General features: G+C 37.5%; 1 protein-coding gene across 1 annotated transcript in view; it reads left to right on the plus strand.

Annotated features, from left to right (window-relative positions):
* ABCA13 (ATP binding cassette subfamily A member 13) overlaps positions 1 to 16,813 on the plus strand; it is a 181,900-nt gene that overhangs the window by 50,106 nt on the left and 114,981 nt on the right. The window contains exons 24-29 of the mRNA XM_040547761.1: positions 435 to 525; positions 5,816 to 5,992; positions 7,443 to 7,743; positions 8,554 to 8,668; positions 10,010 to 10,339; positions 16,359 to 16,428. Coding sequence (XP_040403695.1) covers positions 435 to 525; positions 5,816 to 5,992; positions 7,443 to 7,743; positions 8,554 to 8,668; positions 10,010 to 10,339; positions 16,359 to 16,428 — 1,084 coding nt within the window. The remainder of the gene's footprint in view (positions 1 to 434; positions 526 to 5,815; positions 5,993 to 7,442; positions 7,744 to 8,553; positions 8,669 to 10,009; positions 10,340 to 16,358; positions 16,429 to 16,813) is intronic.

The following is a 16,813-nucleotide window of genomic DNA, read 5'->3' on the forward strand; positions in this document are numbered from 1 at the left end:
CCTTAGAACATGACAAATGAGATAACGAATCAAAAACAATATAAAACGAATTCCCAACTGCTAGTTTTTAAAGATGTTTATTTTGCTACTGCCAGTGCTAATAGTTCAATGCCCCAAAAGTCTTGCAGGAAAAGAAAATGAGTTTCTGTCCCAGGAGAGTTGCAAGAATATTAGAATGGACTCACAGTTAAAATATTGGGAGTAAAGGAGGACAGTGAATTATAGCAATGGGGAGTATATGTGCTATTGTTTATTTTAAATGTGTGGAGTTAACCTATGAAAGGTGGAAGACTGAAGACATGGAGAAGTTAAGCAATTTCTCCAGTGTTATGGAGAAAATCTTTATAAGGGGGTTGAACATGGATGCATACATATATTTTGTATTTCTTTAGTGAAGACAAACATGACATAACATCTAAAACTTTTTATTTTAGGAAGCACTTCAAAACAATTTTGTAAAGCACTTTGTAGAAAGTAACCTGGATATTGACATGGAAAAGCTCTTTCAAAAAATGCAAGTATATGGTACGTGAGAGTGCATGTACTGATTACCCTTATTAAATTTTAACTTAAACTTAGAACTATGCTGTTAGTTTTCAATATTTTACCTAATTAGATGAAACAAAAATACCAGACTTTATCTTCTATTGGTGAGTTAGTCTCCTGTATTTCTAAATGTCTTTGTGTGTGTGTGTGGATAATTTTCATTACATAATATTGAAACACTGGAAAAATCTGATAATGCATTAGAAGTAGCAAACTGTCACGGGAGACTTAAAAACACAGGAGCTATATTTAAAGGGAGGGAGGGAAGAAGTAATCGTGGTAGCTACAGTTCCTTTATGTAGCAGTAAATTTTTTAATAATTTTGAGGGGAATCTATATGCTTTAAAAAGAAATAAATGGAAAATCAGATTGGGTACGTTGTATGTTTAATCAATACATGCAAAAGCTGTCTGTATCTCTTCTTTTAGTGAGAAATAGTTCCCTGTCATCTCCCAGAGCCCCAGCAAAGCACGAGATATGGTTACTACCAGAGGGCAACCAGGGCAGGCTTAGGTCAGTAGAGAGTAACTAGGGTCAGACTCAGCCCTGGGTTGGCCAAGCAGGACCATGGGGATGGTGGCCATGCCAAAATGTCACCCTGCAGGTGGAGATATGGGCGCAGATGAGCACGTCCTTAGTCAGGCCACTATGAGGCTGACCAGCAGTGTCCCCATGGTCACCACCACCCTTGGCTGCACCATTTCAGCTCTGGTGCTGAGTTTCTGGCAGCCAGACCTCCAGGTTACTTAAATTTGATAACTGAACTGTAACAATCTGATAAAGGAAAAAACATTCAATGTGTCCTGCTGTCTGTCAGTAGGTAGGTCCATTCTAAAGAAAATGGTTGCTGACAGCATTAGAAGGAATTGTCCATACCAAGGCAGAGTCTAATGTTATTTAAGAACAGTTTATGATCATGAGGACTGCAGAGAGAGAACAAAAGAGATGTAGCATAAAATGTAATAAGTGTGACATCGTGCACTAAGGGAGCTAGGTGCTTCTCAGGAGACGATAGTGGTAGGGAGGATAGATCTGTGTAGTTTGTTGTCAGTGAGCAGTAGGATAATTATAAGCCAGATACTAATTTGTTCCAGCCATTTGTTGGGGGAGGGCTGAGATGCCTCCATGAAGTGTCTGTGTGGCCCTTGTTGTTGGGGGAAGAAAAAAAAAGGCGGGGGGGGGGGGTGTGCTTTACAGCAATATGGATTGCTAATTCTGCTCTACAGTTAAAGAATTAAGTCTGAATCTGAAAAACAAAACTAAGAAAATTTTATGTACCTGAAGTGCAATTTTTATTGGACTCTGTTACCTGTTTCTATGCAGGAAATCAACAAAAGCCATTTAAGCTCCTGAGAGCTTATAAATGCTGAAGTTGTGTACTCAGTCTTTAATTGTACTACTGCCCTGAGCTGATGCCATCATGGTTGGTGTGAACTGAAGTTCTTGGCTTTTATTTTGCATGCACAGGGTACCCAATGTAATTGAAACTGATGGCCTTGGTTTGAAGGCTTTGTTTTGAAGGCTAGTACTAGCTGCATGCACTTTCACTAAAAACAAACAAACAAACAACCAAAAAACCATGGCAAGTAGTGTCCTGAATTTAATCCAGAAATTAAGAGCTCTGGGTACAGCATCCTCCGTAGGATGAGCGACTCAAACTTCTATCTGCCATCTCTCAGAAATATTGCCTTGAGAATATACCTCAGAAATATTACCCCTGAGCATTTGGCTAGTATGGGTCAAGCACAGTTCACCCATCATGGTGAAACAGGACCAGAATACAACTAAAATAAAAACAGAATCATGTAATCAGGAAGATATAGGGAGGGGAAACAGAGCAAGTCTCTTAACCTACAAGACCTGCTGGAAATATAACTGTCTCAGTGCATTAGTTGATCAATAGATGTATTTTGCTCATACAGACCTAGCACAGGGAATTATACGACAGATTATGGGCAAACTGTTTCATTAGGAAGAAACCAAGATCTTTTGAGTCATCAGGTACATCTTCACTGTTGCAGAGAACTTCATCACAGAAATCCATGCATGTGTTTCTCAAACTATAGCTTTTTAGCAGTTAGGAACATTTGACTGTAATAAATGGTTAATAATCGTGGATTGTGAATACAGGAAATCATTTAAGTAGGATAGTTTATGAAACTAGAATTTCTTTAATGCAATACAATTGATAAAAGTATCATATAAAAAGTGAAAAATCAATACAGGCTATAGATGATGATAGCATTTATGCCTTTCTTAAGCTGATCTTGGTACAGAGTGCCATAGCATTCTTCTGTATTTATACTTTGATTACATTTCTCCTTGTAGATTCACTTTAGCATTTGGCTTTTTGAAAAATGACCGTGCTATCTTATTTTTACAGTTTTTTTTTGTATATGCTTTTTTTTTATTTTTAGTCTATAATCATACACAGCTGTTATTGTAAACCTCCCTTTTTATGCTTTTTTTTTTAAAACTTTGTTAGTCTTATACTGCATCCATTTTTTTTAGTACTGTAATTATCTTGCTTGGATCCAATTAAACTCTTAAATGTATCCACATATGTTATTAGTTTTACCACTCATGATATGTTTATTTCCATCCAAAGATCTAGTTTTCTAAAATCATCTAATCTGTGTGATTATGTATTTTGTCTTCCAATGAAAACAAATATTCCCTTGGCTTTACATCTATGCTCACATTACGCTGTTGTCTAATTATGCTCAAATCCAAGGTGTTTGTGTTTGTGTCTTTTTAACTTCACTGTGATGCTACATTTTCTTCACCCTGCAACTCCTGTTGTAAAGTTTCATAGGACACTGAGTGGATTGATATTCTATCTGCTCTATTAAATGATTGTACTAGGGGACCTCACAAAGTTACCAGTTTCTAAAACAGGTTATTGTGTCAGTAACCATGTACAAAGTAAATATTGAATTGGGGGCAGAAAAGATTGTATTTTTCTTTTTAAACACATCTTCACCTTCTAAACTAGCCTAGTGTGAGCAAGGTAACTCTATTCCTCTATGCTTGCCTTCCAACCCAGCAATTTGCCATAATCTCTTTGGTATAACCAATTTTATATAAAACCTGTCCTGCTAGAACTAGAGCTCCTTTCTGGGAGCAGTCTTTATGGACCTCTCAAGAGGCACAAGGGGAGGCGACTGTGTGGCAGGGCCTTCTTTTTACATCCTTGTTCCCTGAGTCTCCCACTTGTCCTTCTTCTGTGACTTCTAGACGTGCGGTGTTTTTCACTACAAAGGAATCTCCCTTATGGAGTGGGCTGTGTGTGACCTGGGATGTAGCAGCTAAGATAACAATAAAAAATCAAAACAAATAAAAAAATCCAGGCAACTTTCCTGCTTGGCTTTTTCCTCTACTGCCCTCAGTGTCATGAAATAGTTTTATGCATACATAGAAAGCTGGAAGCAAAAAAAAAAAAAAAAAATAGCTCTAACATCATCACTCAAACCTATGCTACCACCACAATCATCTGGTAACTAGATTTTTTTCCTAATTTATGACCTAAATTCACTCTTTCCTGGTTTATTCCTATTTTTTTTCTTGCAACCTTTCACTTAAATAGCACTTCTACATGGTAGTTTCACAGAAAACAATTATAGTTCCTCTGAATTACTTAATAGTAGGTTAAACAACCTAAGTGGGAGAACAAACTACGAAGGTAAGAGTGAAAACAGCTTCACCAAATTTTTGTTGAGTTGCTAAATTTATAAATAAGAAATATAAAAGATAAACAACATCTTAATTCTCAACCTTTCCTGTGGATTATATCTGTTTCTATATACATGTTAGACTACAGAAGTCCATCCAGATTGTGAAATACAATATTTTACTTCCAGAAACGTTTTAAGCAAGCTGTACTCCAAACAAGTCACAAGCTAGACACACTAGTTGTTATGTTAAAATATTCAATAGTATAATTCATGAGATAATTTATTATTATTTTTAAGTTAAAAAAATATTTCAAATTAAGGTCTTATAAAGATCAGATGGTGAAAAGGTCTCATGATTTTTTTTTGTTTATATAAAAAGCTACATATATATATAAATATAGACACATAAAAATCAATTAAAGCTTAACCCTATTACCTGGGGTTAATGTTAGAAGTATTCTGTTCTCTCTAATGTGATGAAACAAGTAGCAATGTATTTATTTATTTTTGTTGTACTCCTGAAGCATAGTAGTAAATAAGAGACATACGGTATCTCTGTTTGAGGCTGTTTTTTCTCTCAGCCCATGAATTCACCCTGTCATTGCTTGGTTGTCTTCTGAGTTCTAAACTATCAGTTTCTCGGTTTCTACTCCTTTTAATCTTTATACTTTCTCACTGGTAATTGTGTCTCTTCCCCAGACTACTTCATACGTCCATCTTTTTCCACTTATCTGCCTTCCTGTTGTAATATTTCCTGTGCTGCTGTTAAATAACATCGATGATCCAGGGTTTGTCTGTCACCACTGTTAGCAAATGAGGTCATCACCCATCCTTTTTAAAGCCTATATGTTCAAGTGAGTCTAAGAAGGAAGCTTGTGTTGGATGCTTTATAACGTGTTATTACTTGAGAAATTCAGATGTTTCCATTAAATCCAGATGAATTTATAATGTTTCTAGCTCATGCTATCCCTATGATTATTCTCTTAAACTTAAGGAAAAAACACAGTTCTCTAAAAATGGGTGGAGATCTGGATTCCTCCAAAGGCTCAGTGCTGGTGAAACCCAGTATTAGTTAAGGTATACATTCACCCTGGATCTGTAAATACGATCAAACTCAAATGGGGAGGTTCTAGTTTTATTCTGATGATCTTTTAAATGTAGGGCTTGAATCAAAATGCTTGTACCCTACATGATGAACTTCTTGAAATATTTGTAGTGTCAAGAAGATAAGAGCTAGCCAATACATTACTAGATTAAAAAGATGTATCTGGTCTGAAGTACAGTAACTCTTTTTTATTTTTGGAAGCAGTTACGGAAGGCTGAAGAAATGTTAAAAGTCCTTTTTCTAGAACTTGTTATATTTTTGTTGTTTTGAAATTGAAGGGAAGTGTAGCTAAAGATTTGTAAAAGCTGCTGAAACATGAACTACACTTTCACAAGTTCACAATAATACTATGTTTTGTTTTTTTTTTTTAAATCCCTTTTTTTTAATACAAAGGATATTTTCTCCTACAGGATGTGCAAGTGAGAACATACCTTTCTGTTCTGCTTAATTCATTAAAACTAAGGCAGTCCAATTTGTTTCCTCCTCTTAGAAATTATGATGGACAAGATGCTTAACAGCTCAGCAAGTAAACAGATTGACCTGTTGTCACATCTCATAGTAAATATTTCTTCCTGTGTGTTACTGGATCGTTTCCAGCCTTTTGAGTCTGTTGATAAATTGGAGGAGAAAGCTCGTGAACTCATGCAGCAAAATAATTTTTTGGCTAGTAAGTATCTTATTTAAAATGTGTAATTACAGAAAACATCAGGCTTTAGTTGTTGTTGATAAGAGGTTAAACTTGCACAGTTTGAAAGTATGTATTAAAACACACATAATACAGGCAAAATACAGCACATCTAACTTAGAGATATTCCCCAACGTTTGATTGCTATAATATATGCAGTAAAGACTAAGTACATTGTTTCAATTGTGGAAATGCCAAATGAATCTTCGGAGTCTGTGATTTCTCATGAAACGTTTAAAAGCAGAGTCATAAAAGCTTAAAAGGGAATAAAAATATACACTACTGGGGAAACTCGACTACTTAGGACAAGATCACCTGTTTTTTTCTCATTTTGAATTTTAGTTTTAATATTCTTGGCTTTGCAAAAAGGAGGGAAAAAAGTAAAAAATAAAAATAAATTATAAGTTCTTAAACCAACAACTTAGAAAAATTGTTTATTTTGAGTAAAATAGTTCTTAGGCAACTGATGTTATTTCTTTTCCTCATTGGGATTACACTGTCTGTCCTTTGCATTATGTTCTTATTGTTGTGAATCAATTAATTATACAGAAGAGTTTAGAAGACAGGAATGTTTTTCTTGCTACACATTTTCTCTCCTCGCATAAGTAGCTTTGAGTTGCATGTAGTCTTTCTAAAAAAAAAAAAAAAAAGAATGTTTTAGAAAACTAAATGCTTACATAAATGGGAAAATGAGTTTGAAAAAAAGTCTTTACAGCAGAGTAAAGTATTCTGTGATGTCCTTCTGAGAGCCAAGTGGTCAGAGAGATCATTTTCCTTTCCTAAGGAAAAAAGATCAGTTTCTCACGTTCCTCAAGAAATCCTAGAATGTCTTGGTCATCCGGAAAGAAAATACAACCAACTTACTGTATTTGACTTAATCTTTCCAGCTACAGATACAGCTTTCACTTACACTTTTTACTGAGCTAGAGAAGATAATCATGCAAATTCTGCTATGTTAAAGCAGAATTTATGTTACTGACTCAGAAATTAAGAAATCAAAGCTAATTTTAGTGGGTTGGTATTGTTTTCTTTGTCACCCACTTCCAGGGGTTGTAATCCTTTGGTGGACAAATTTTATTGTAGTGCTTTTACATGTGGAATTGGGATCAGTCTCCCAGAAATCTGTACATAAAACAGGGTTAAATCTGTATATAAAGAGGATAAGCTACGATTCAAAAAGACAAATCTCAGAAGGAATTTTCTCAGGTAAAAAGGATTGTTGCAAACCCATTTATTTTGTGAATAAATATGAATGAAATAATGTTGGTGTCTATGAAACCTACCATTCTTCAATGGGGGTTGGGAAATTTTGAAAGACCTGCTCTAACAGGTGAGTGTATCCTATTGTCATATGGTAATTGGCCAGGAGTTAGCTATGTAAATAATATGTCATATAGGCTTGAGTATGAAATGTTTTTTCTTCTTGTGTCAGGTATCATCTTCAATGCACCAAAGAACAAGACACCAGATTCTAGTAATCTCCTTCCATGGCACATTTCATATACAATTAGAACCAGTATTCTCTACAGCATGAGAACGGATTTGATTAAGAACCCAGTGTGGAAATCTCACCCCCAGAAGCTGCCAGCTGATGAGTTTAAATATAACCATATCTTTATTCCTATTCAAGACATGATTGAAAGGGCAATCATTTCAGCTCAGACAGGGTCAGATATCTCAGAGCCAGCAATTCAGGTGCAAGCCATGCCTTACCCTTGTCATACCAGTGACTTGTAAGTAAATTTTCTACTTCTTAATTCAATTATAGAATTCTTATTGGGTTAACACTTAGAGGACTTAAGAAGCTACCAGATCTTTGTAATGGATAAATGCATTTTCTAGCATAGGACTGAATGAATGTGTATGATACCAAAACAGCAAATGTTAAGAGAAGAGGTGACAAAATATTATGCAACTTCGGTCTGCCAAATGACCCCTTACAAGCTGTCTACAACTATACTTTGGTCAGAGTAGTCTGCTGGACAAAGACTGTCAATATGTTATGCAACTAACAGAATATGCAAAGAAACACCCTTTCTATTATCAGTTGTCCTGTGTGAAAACATAGAATTTGTCCCCAGTATGTGATGAAATATGCTGCAAAGTTGATTTGAGCTAAAGAAAAAGTGTAGGATCATTTTTTGTAAAATCATCATAATATCCTGAGTATTAGAATGTAAAATTAGTTAATGGTGAGAAATGTATCAATGGAGCAAAAGTTGACTGTTTCATGCTATTGCTTATTATGCATACATCTGAATTCTGTTTGACTATGAATGGAGGCTCGTCACCCGGAAGAGAGATTACATCAGTTCTATTGCTGACACATGGAAATAAAATTTATAGTACTAATACATATATTTAGCTTGTTGCATGAAAAATAAGTGAATCACCTAACCTGAATAAAAATAAATCTTATTGCTCATGCCAGATCTTATTTTATGTATACTTTGAGAATAGTCACAGTATTAAGCTATTAACAAACTGCTAAAAAATCTTTTAGGTGTGGGAGCTAACAATACTGTATATATATTCTTTCATAGATTCTTGAACAATATAGGTTTTTTTTTCCCACTTATGATGATGTTAACATGGATGGTTTCTGTCGCTGGCATGGTTCGCAAGCTGGTTTATGAAAGAGAAATTCATCTTGAAGAGGTAAGAGAGAGCTGAGTCTCTGAAAATAAACTGTATTTATTAGAGTGTACCAAAATATAAAACTTAAACATTTAGGTACTTTTGCGTACTCATAAATGCAGCTGTTTTTGCTTTTTCCTTGGTTTTCCTCTTGGCAGTAAGTTCAGATTCTAACTGGCAACTCAGATTCACAACGCTACTGCTTTGAGTTTGAGCATCAGCCCTCCTAGTGTGCAAATATTTTCCATGAGACAAAAAGCAACAAGCAAAAGATCCATAAAATTTGAATCTGGAAACTTATTTAAAATGAGGCTTTGTGTTTAGAGTGTTTTTTATTTTGGATTTTTTTTCATGTTTTGCCGTATGTGGCCTAATATCATACACATTCATAAGCCAAATTAAAAATTCCCATGTACTATGTAGCTTTCAAAAATTTAAGGGAGGATGACAGAAAAAGTGAGACAGAACTACTTCAACTATATCAACAACTAGTCTTAGCAGGTGCTAAGCATATAGAAAGACTGTCTCATGTTATTTCTTACTACACACAAATCTGAATTCTGTTTGACTATGAATGGAGCCTTGTAATTTTTTTTTTTTTTGAGAACTTATACAGGTCTTTATCCTCCTTAGTTCTCTCTCTTTTTTTTTTTTTTTCATTTTTTCCTTTTATTTCTTTCTTTGTTTTTTTTTTTTTTTTTTTTTATTTTTTTTTTTTTTTAAATTTTGGGAATTTATCTAACTTCTCTAATCTTTGATTTTGTAAGAGGGATTTTGGATTTTTTTTTTTTTGTGAGGTTCATTTTGATAATCTTATGAAAAATGCATTAGAAGTAGTAGTATCTTATTTCCAAAAGCATTTTCTAAAAACTGAGGGGTGATATCTCATACCTGGCTAAATTATTATTTGTATGCTAATACATAAAGGTTTACAAAAATATCTATAAGTTTCTTTTAGTTCAGCAATAGGCTGGGAAAATATGTGTTTATACAGTCCTGTAGATATCCCTGGTGCTTTTTAGAGTATATAAAGGCAAACTTCTCTCTGGAGAACCCAGTAATCTCACATCTGGTCCTACAACCCTACGTAAAATTGTGTTGTGCCTGGGATTTCTTGTGTTCGTGTGTGGTAAGCTCAGAACTGAGTGTTCAGTCCAGGAGAGGGCAGCAGAAGGGGTAGCACAGGGCAAGAAGACAAGTGATTTAATGGGAAGATGGCATCCTCCGTGGAGCCAGTAGTGTCTTGGTGGTGACATGTTTTGCTTTTAAAAAAAAAACAACCAACAAACGAACAAACAAAAAAACAAAGAAATAGAAATATTGTGTCCTAACTTCAAGTCTGTCTGCTGTATTGTCTTACAGTATATGAAGACAATGGGAGTACATCCAGCCATTCATTTCTTTGCTTGGTTTCTGGAGAATTTAATTGTGCTCACAATAAGCAGCTGTGCCCTGGCCATCATTTTGAAAGCAAGCGGTATCTTTGCTTATAGCAATGGCTTCCTCATCTTCCTTTTCCTCCTGGATTTTGGAGTGACAGTTATTATGTTAAGCTATTTTTTGGGAGCATTTTTTAGCAGTGCCAATACAGCAGCTCTGTGTGCCAGCCTTGTGTATATGATCAGTTTTTTACCATACATAGTTTTGTTGGTCTTGCAGAACCAGCTGAGTTTCATCAAGCAAATTATAATGGTAAATATTTCTTTTCCTTTTCTAATTTTTCTTCTCCAACCATACTATGGATTTCCATAGTTCTGAAACTTTAGACTATCATTTACTTATTTTGTCCCATTTTTTTTTTTTTTTTGCTTTTGTGTTTCACTGGAAATAAGTCATTCTTCACTAGGTATTGAACTGACCAAAAGTTTTGAACGTAGAAAGAAATCAAACATAAATTTTCAGGGAAATTTTGTAAACCTACAAAAAAACATAAGGAAGTTATATTCCTCATGCTCATAATATCTCTTAATATTTAGGCTTCAAAATATTTGTAATGTTACTGTTCTCTGATAGCATACTGGTCATTAAAGTCATTAACTGTTTGGAGGAAAACTTGTGATACTATAGTAGATTTATTCAATTATTCAATAAATAGCATATCAGGATATTTTGAATTGGAGGGATATTCTAGAAGTTATCTTGCTTTAGCACTTCAATAGCTGTATATAAGTAGGGTATATTATCCTGAATAATCTGTCAGAATCATCTAATATTTTTGGTCTAAAAAAAAGTGCAAATTATTGTCATGGCTGTATTTCCTCTTGCAGTGTCTCTTGCTTATGCCCCAGTTTGATTAATGTACCAAATTGCTTAGGCACACTTTTTCCTGAAAGAGATCTAAAACTAAGGTGATTTTTTGAGTGTGTTTGTTTTTCATTTGTGTTGAAGCTGTGGGTTGCAGTAATATAGTTTAAAATGGTAAATGTACTGTGCACCTCAAAATTTCTTTAATTGAGGAACTTCTGTTCAGCTTCTAAAATTGCTCACCAGTCAGCTTTGGAAAGCAGTCTGCTTAATGATTTGGCACAGGACACATTCCTAAATACCCTTCTATCTATTACTCTCTGTTGTGATTCACAGTGTACACAAGCAGATCTGAAATTTAAAATAAGCTTTTTGTGAATGGCATTAAAGTCATGAGAGTGATCAACAGCAGGTAAGCCCAGGATGCTAAGGAGGAGAAAATGACTTGAACTCTGATGGTTCTCCTTAATGCAGGGAAATCTCAGTGGGTCTGTGTTAACAAATATGCAGGGATATTTTTAATCTGCTGTATTTACTGTTAATGGGAGTTCCCTTGCAGCTTCCCGCACTCTGCAGTTAAGAATGACTCTCCTTTTTAGTAGTTTTAACATGATTTTCTTCTCATTTCATTACTTATTGTAGATCACTGAAATTACTGGTTTTCAAACTTTTTCATGATCTGGTAATAAAACTTAATAAAACCAGGAACACAAAAGACCTAGCTAATGCATTCTAATGCTACAAATGTTAGACTGTTGGTTACTTTACCCTTGAATGATTAAGTTAAGCTTTTCTTTGCAGAAGTGAAAATGTACTTCATCTGGCCTCTTAGTAGCTCTTGTATTATGTGTGCAGATCTCTGCCAAAAAAAGGACTAGCTTTGTTAAATTATTTTCTTAGATGGATATGCTGTAACCCCCCATATAACTAAACTAGAAACGGAAGTCTTTTCCTTTGTCCAACAGCTGTTTAGCCCTTAGCCTGAGACAGAGTACTAAGGAAGTCCAGTTACGGTAGGCTGTTGCTATTACAGAAACTGTTCCTTAACTCATGATAATTACCCAGCAGCTGCCTAGTTCTGGCCCAGGACTGATTATGTTAGGTGCTAGTGAACCGCTGCTCTTGCTGTTCCCTGAGCTGGCTGGTGGATGCGGTGCCATGCCCTGGATTATGGTGCAGCTTGGGAAAACACCACGTGCAGAGCTGTCAAAGTGGTGTGTGAGCATGGCACAGCAGAACCCATTTAGAAGGAAGAGTGAAGAGCTGCCAGAGCAGAATTGGTGAGCCTGTGGTTGTCGTGTAGAAAATGAAGAAAGAGGTAGATGCCCAGCCTATGCCCGAGCAGCCGGTACCTCTCCCATCCCCCAGCCAGCCACCCCACATTAATTGTCCAGCATGGTACGGAATACCCCTTTGGCCAGTTGGGGTCAGCTGTACTGCTTCTGTCCCCTCCCAGTTCCTGCTGCACCCCCAGCCTCCTTGCTGGCAGGGCAGTGTGAGAAGTCAAAAAGTCCTTGACTCAGTGTAAGCACTGCTCTGCAACAATTAAAACAATTAGGAGACATTTCTTCTCAGAAAGAGCAGTCAGGAATTGGAACAGGTTGCCCAGGGAAGTGGTGGTGTCACTGTCCCTGGGGGTATTCAAGGAAAGGTTGGGCCTGGTGCACAGAGATGTGGTTTTGTGGGTGACAGTGGCAGCAGGGTGATGGTTGGACCAGATGATCTTGAAGGTCTTTTCCAACCTTAATGATTCTGTGTTACACTGATGAGAGGCTAGAGCCTGAGCTGGAAAATGTCATGTGGAATGTGTGGAACAAGATAGATAAGGCTGTAATTTGCTAGGTCCTGCATTTTTGCCACTTAACCTTACCCATAAAAGTGGCCTAGAAGAAAGCTGGAGGGGGACTCTATCAGGGAGTGTAGACATGGAACCAGGAATAACAGCTTTGAACAAATGGAGGGGAGATTTAGATTAGATGTGACGTGGGGAAGAAATTCTTCACTCAGAGCACAAAGCGCACATGGGAATTAGGACTGAGGATGCACCTTGCTTCTGTTCTTTTCCGTAAAGAATAGAATGTAATTACCTAAAAATCAGTATTAAAAATAAACCCAGGGCACAGGATGGGAGGTGCAGGGCAGTCCCTGTGGCCGAGGGGCAGCCTTTCTCTCTGGCAATCCAAATGGTCCGAATAGCCAGCCCCACAAAAGGGGCCCTCAGCCCCCCCCAACCCTCCTCCTTGTCCACGTGAGGGCATCTTCCAGGCTGCTCCCAACACAGCCGCCTTTGGCCACGCATGGGCCACTCCATCAGAGGCTTGCTGAGGTCACAGTGGCCACCACTGCCCTGCCTTTGCTGCGGGCTCTATAAAACAAGACCCCTGCAGCTGGCTCACCATTCGCTGAGCATCTAGGCCCTCTGACTGCCAGCTTGTGCGGCAGGAAGAAGACTAGAAGAGCAAGGCGAGCAGCAGGCCTCCTTGGTGTGTGAGGACAGCGATGCAGTACAGTGAAGCACCAAGAAGGAATGCACCTGACCAGAAGGAGAGGTGTCATGGGTGGAGGGATAGCGCCGGTGGCACAAGAGACACCAGTGCCCAAGGGACCTCTGGCGCCCAGCCCACAGACAGATACAGGCAGTACCATTGGCACCGCAACGATGCGGGGAACAGGCCGCCCCCTCAAACACCCAGCGACGGGGGGCCTGGGCCTTACCATAGGAGCAACAGTGATGTGGGGCGAAGTCAGGAACATCAGGCAGAGAGCCACAGGGAGCAGAGGCGTGCTTATAGTCCGGAGCGCAGTGCGGGACCCAATAATGGCCGTAAACCAGATGGCAGCATCAGACCCATGCATGAAAATCAAGCCGACAGTGGCATGGGACTGAGACGTGGAACTGGATGACCCCCTGGTTCAGCATCCTGGCCTGAGAACATTCCGGATGGAAGGCATCCCGTTTGGGCAGTCCCGGGCAAAGACTGGTTTAGCCTTCTGCCCAACACCGTGGAGCCCATGGAGCTGGATCCACCAGATGTGGAGGAATGGATGGAAGTGGATCCACCTCTGCCAGAACAGGCCTGGGGCTACTGTGGCATGTCTTTGTGCTCTGCCATCCGAGAGCACCAACAGCATCACAGGAGTGTCCGGCCAGTTCCCTACTCGTTGCTCAGGCTCCATCGCAAGCATTAGCTTGGAGCCACCAAACACCACGGACACCCCACAGGCTTACCTGCAAGATGTCCCGGCAATAAACAACTCTTGCCGATTCTCAGGGGTTGTGTGAGTGCTTCTTTTTGGGGGGGAATGGGCTCAAGTTGCACCAGGGGAGGTTTAGGTTGGATATTAGGAAGAACTTCTTTACTGAAAGGGTTGTTAGGCATTGGAATGGGCTGCCCAGGGAAGTGGTTGAGTCACCATCCCTGGAGGTCTTGAAAAGATGTTTACATTTAGAGCTTAGTGATATGGTGTAGTGGAGGACTAGTTAGTGTTAGGTCAGAGGTTGGACTAGGTGATCTTGGAGGTCTCTTCCAACCTAGATGATTCTGTGATTCTGTGATCCCTAACTGCAGAAGCTATTAGTTGACTAATTAATCCAATTACCTGCTGTGGAGTAGAATTCATTTTATTTGTTAGGGCATTTCACAGTTGTTCTGTGAGCACTCAGTGTAAACCACACACACACAGTCAGGTCACTTCATGTCAGTCAACAGTAGATGTAGCGTGCATCTTTGTCCATCACAGATCATAACAGTGATTATTAAACAGAAGAACTTAATGTAAACGTTTGCTAGTCTTTGCTAGTCATCCCTTACAAGGTGCATGTAGAAATTGACCCCTTCTGCTGTTGAATTTGTATTACCCCATCTCATTGTTTTTGCAGGAATTTATTTTACTGTTGAGTACAATGAGGGATTAGATCAGAAATTTATCTAGTGGTTATCTTGTTAATAAAGTTGGAGGTATCTCCTTCTCTGACATTGGTTCTTCCATGTCCTTCCCTGTTTAATATATGAGATAAGCTGTTTTATGACTTTGTACTGTTTTAAGATACCATATCCCTGACTTGGACATCAAATACCACCAACTATATATATATGTATATATATATATACATGCATATATATGTGTATATATATACACATAAAACTGTATTTCACATTTGATAGCTTCACTCCTTCAATAGAACACACATGAAATGATATTAAGCTGATGGAACAGTTCACACTATTTTAAAAATGGAAAATGCTTTCCTGCTCAGTACTTTCTGTTTTAATTGGTCAGATAAAATATATTGATCCTTTGCACAAATGTAAGCACAGATGTAAGACTGCAGAATTCAGGCATAAAAAGGCAGGAGAATATTTTGTTATTATAGTTATTTTCTTGTTTTCTCCCTCTTTGGGCCACTGGGAAAGAAAAGTAGACAGCAGATAATATGCATAGTTTAAAATCACTGTTATTGCAAAATAACTCTTCAGATATCCTGAATGCATTGAAAATCATGCAGCAGCATGTGCAAAAGGGGATAAAATTTGAAGAGAGGGAAGAGGCCATCAGGTGAGATGGTGAAAACTTAAGGATATAAGAGGCAGGGACTTGGTTAATGGGAATTAGTATTAACTTTTTTGCACAAATGTGTAATCTGTGCGAATAATTATTTTTTCTAAGTAGCAGCCTATGTCATACCTCTTATTTCTATCTTCAGACAGCTGGTAGGATGTGTGTCTTTTCTGTTAAATATTGCAGAAGCCTTATTTAATTGCATTATTTTAAAATGAGAGATGAAATGAACTATTTCAGCTGACTTTCAAACTGCAGAACTTTATCATTGAACAATGGTTATTAATTTTAGTAATGGTTTGGATCTCCCCATCAGCCTTCATGAGCTTGCCAGTGTTTTTCTATTGACTATCAGTCATAATTCCATGTTATCCATTATGGAACTTGGTCATTTTACATTTTGTACTTTTCTGATACAGCATGGTTAATTTATGTTGCTTCTTGGAAGTTAAATGTTATTTCCCTGAACAAGAATTCTGTCTCTACATATAGTACCCAGTGTATGGATTCCTTCCACCTCTATCTCTTTTTGAGTTCTGGTCTTACAAAAATGAGTAGGACCACTGCTCTGACTATAAAAGTATATTACTTTACATGCTGTTGCAGTGTTACACATTATATGTTTTGTGTAAGTGGCAGATTTAGGATGGTCTAAAACTTGTGAAAAGTTAATTAATTCTTTCCAATTTTAATAACTAGGTCAGCAGAACTCTTTAAGGTGGAGCAAATACCACTGCAATATGTGGGGTAGTAATGTTAAAACATAAAAGGAAATAATGACCATTAGCCTATTTGAAACAGTGGTCTATTTATTTATTGCTTGCTTTTAATATCACGAGTTTCATGGAGGTTGTTAATGAAGTATTTTATTTGATGTTCACATCCAATCTCTCCTTTGGTATTGTAGTGTCTCCTGTCTACAACTGCCTTTGGGCAAGGAGTATTTTTCATTACATTCTTTGAGGGTCAAGAAATAGGTAAGCTCTCCAGTTAGAATAAAATAATTATTACTCTTTAAAAAAAATACAGTTGGAAATGTTTTTCACTTTATTCTGAAAAAAAAAAATCACTAATAATGAGTGAACAGGATAGATCATAAGAGAGGAGAACAACGATCTCAAAAACCAAGTTAAGCTTGTACCACTTTCCAGAAGTAAGTTAGTGGGCTTAGAACCGCAATACAAATGGTTGGGAATCCTCACTGATGTCAGTGATGGCTCTAAAGCTCGTTCTCTGGAGGATATCCACAGAGAGTGTTTTATACAGAGGTGTGTGTGGATTCACACATGCACTAGTGTATAATACAGGGGATGTTATAAGAACAATATTGTACAGAGCAAGAGCCTTGTAAGTTACTCTCAA

The sequence above is a fragment of the Cygnus olor genome, chromosome 2 (assembly GCF_009769625.2).
Source record: "Cygnus olor isolate bCygOlo1 chromosome 2, bCygOlo1.pri.v2, whole genome shotgun sequence".
Lineage (NCBI taxonomy): Eukaryota > Metazoa > Chordata > Aves > Anseriformes > Anatidae > Cygnus > Cygnus olor.